At 43.6% G+C, this 2052-nt stretch overlaps 1 protein-coding gene across 1 annotated transcript; it reads left to right on the top strand.

Moving 5' to 3' along the window:
• Window positions 1-651: 651 nt before the first annotated feature.
• LOC121964210 (fatty acyl-CoA reductase 1-like) lies at window positions 652-1765 on the top strand (the record flags this gene model as incomplete). The annotated part of the gene is made up of 2 exons (XM_042514424.1): window positions 652-856; window positions 1588-1765. Coding segments are annotated over 2 exons (383 nt in total), but the record flags the coding sequence as incomplete, so codon positions are not given.
• Between the last annotated feature and the right edge of the window lie 287 nt (window positions 1766-2052).

Genomic DNA, 2052 nt, shown 5'->3' with positions numbered 1-2052 from the left:
GCAGAATTGTCAAGTCAGCTACGTGCATAAGTCAAAATCATCTTAATGATATAAATGACATACAACAGCTTCTTTCCCGCGGGAGAAAAAAAATGTAGAAATCTCAGGAAGAGCGTCAGCTCTCTCCTCAAAGACAAACATGTAGTAAAAGTTTTTATGGTGCTGTGAAGTGAAATCTGTTAATGGAGCAGCCCACCCGGCATGCACTCGTTGGTGTCGAGTGTTTTTCTGAGTGCTGATGTCTGGATGAGTGGAAGTATGAGCTGAAAGCTGCGTTCAGTGAAAATAATGATGAGACTAACACATTTATGAGGAGAGCAGATGTTTCCCCCCTCTGGTTCTGTCTCATCCGCTCTCCTCTCCCTCCTGTTTGGATTTTCGCGTCTCACCATCATGTCGTTCTGCTCCGGCTTATAATCTTGTTCTGCGGATTCCTACAAGTCTGCAAATTCTCATTTGTATGGTAAACACTCAGCAGTCAGCAAACACAAACGTTGTTGCGTGCAAACGCTCAAACGCAGATACTATTAGCAGTGTGGCATACGCACACACACACACTCAAAGCCTTTTCCCTGACACACACATTTAATCTTCAGCACACAGAAACCATTGACTCCCACACACCCTTTCCTCCCACGTACGATTTGACAGCGTGTATCTCTCTCCTCTCCTGCAGACACGCCCTGCAGCTGAATGTGATCGCCACACAGCAGCTCCTCAGCCTGGCCCAGCAGATGCACCACCTCGAGGCCTTCGTTCACATCTCCACCGCCTATGCAAACTGCAACCGCAAGCACATCGACGAGGTCATCTACCCGCCACCGGTCGAGCCTCGGAAGCTCATCGAGTCTCTCGAGTGAGTGAAAGAACGGCTGGTTTTTGTGCTCAGAGGACGTGGAATCAATTCCGTCTCAGTCTGATTCATATCATTCGGGATATGATGAACACGCACAGTTTCTGAAGCCTAATAATAAACTTTAAAAGAGTTCACCAGACGTGCTGTCTGACACACCTGGAAAGCAAAGTTGTTTCCACTCTTTCCCAGTGCTGATACTAAAATAATATTTGCTTCTTCGTCTTGGGAATATAAACATGTTCTCTCAACAAAACTGTTTTTCATCTACTAAAAGAAGCCATCAGTGTTTCCTGATGTCCTAATAAGGTCAGGAAATATTTGATTTAAAAGATAACTTAACGAGACCAAACTATTCTTGATATTTTCAGGTTTTGATAATCAGTCCTGATTCCTGAATCAATGCCAGAAACGGTATATTTGTTAGTTTATAATATCTTACTTTGAAAGGCAGAGTATACATGTGTCTTAAACATCAACGACTTGTATTAGCATTTATTTTTCAGATTTTTAAGTGATGAATTGCTTTCAGTGTCTTTTGAGTGTCTTGTGTGGACAGTCTGATGCACCAGATGATAAACTGAGACTGGTACTTCAGTTAAAGCTGATACTACTCTGTATACATTTACACATAGTATTTTATCCCTTATGGTGCAGTTATTGATGATATTAATACACAAATAGGTTCAAAGTACCACACACGCTCTGACCATCTCCCTCCTGTCTGGCTTCAGGTGGATGGACGACGGCATCGTGCGTGACATCACGCCGCGGCTCATCGGCGACAGGCCCAACACGTACACCTACACCAAAGCCCTGGCCGAGTACGTGGTGCAGCAGGAGCAGGACAAACTCAACATCGCCATCATCAGACCCTCCATAGTGGGAGCCAGCTGGCAGGAGCCGTTCCCCGTGAGTCGGCTGAATGTTTAACTCTCACAGAGCAACATACGTATTGCTCTGTGGCATATTTCAGTACAGTAAAGGTTAACCCTTTAACACCTGGATTGATGTCAGTTTTCTTGTGCTGCATTATGATACCTTTCCCCCGCCATTTAAACATCTGAAACTTGAGAAGATTGGTTTTATTTTTCTTGTAAAAACACAGAAAAAACATAATGACCAGCTTGACAAGAAATGTCCTGCAAACTGCAAAATATTAGTAAAAGGTGACCATGAAATTATCAGAAAATTAGCTG

The sequence above is a fragment of the Plectropomus leopardus genome, unplaced genomic scaffold, assembly GCF_008729295.1.
Source record: "Plectropomus leopardus isolate mb unplaced genomic scaffold, YSFRI_Pleo_2.0 unplaced_scaffold14555, whole genome shotgun sequence".
NCBI classification, from domain to species: Eukaryota; Metazoa; Chordata; class Actinopteri; order Perciformes; family Serranidae; genus Plectropomus; species Plectropomus leopardus.
This window is presented reverse-complemented; position numbering and strand designations above follow the sequence as displayed.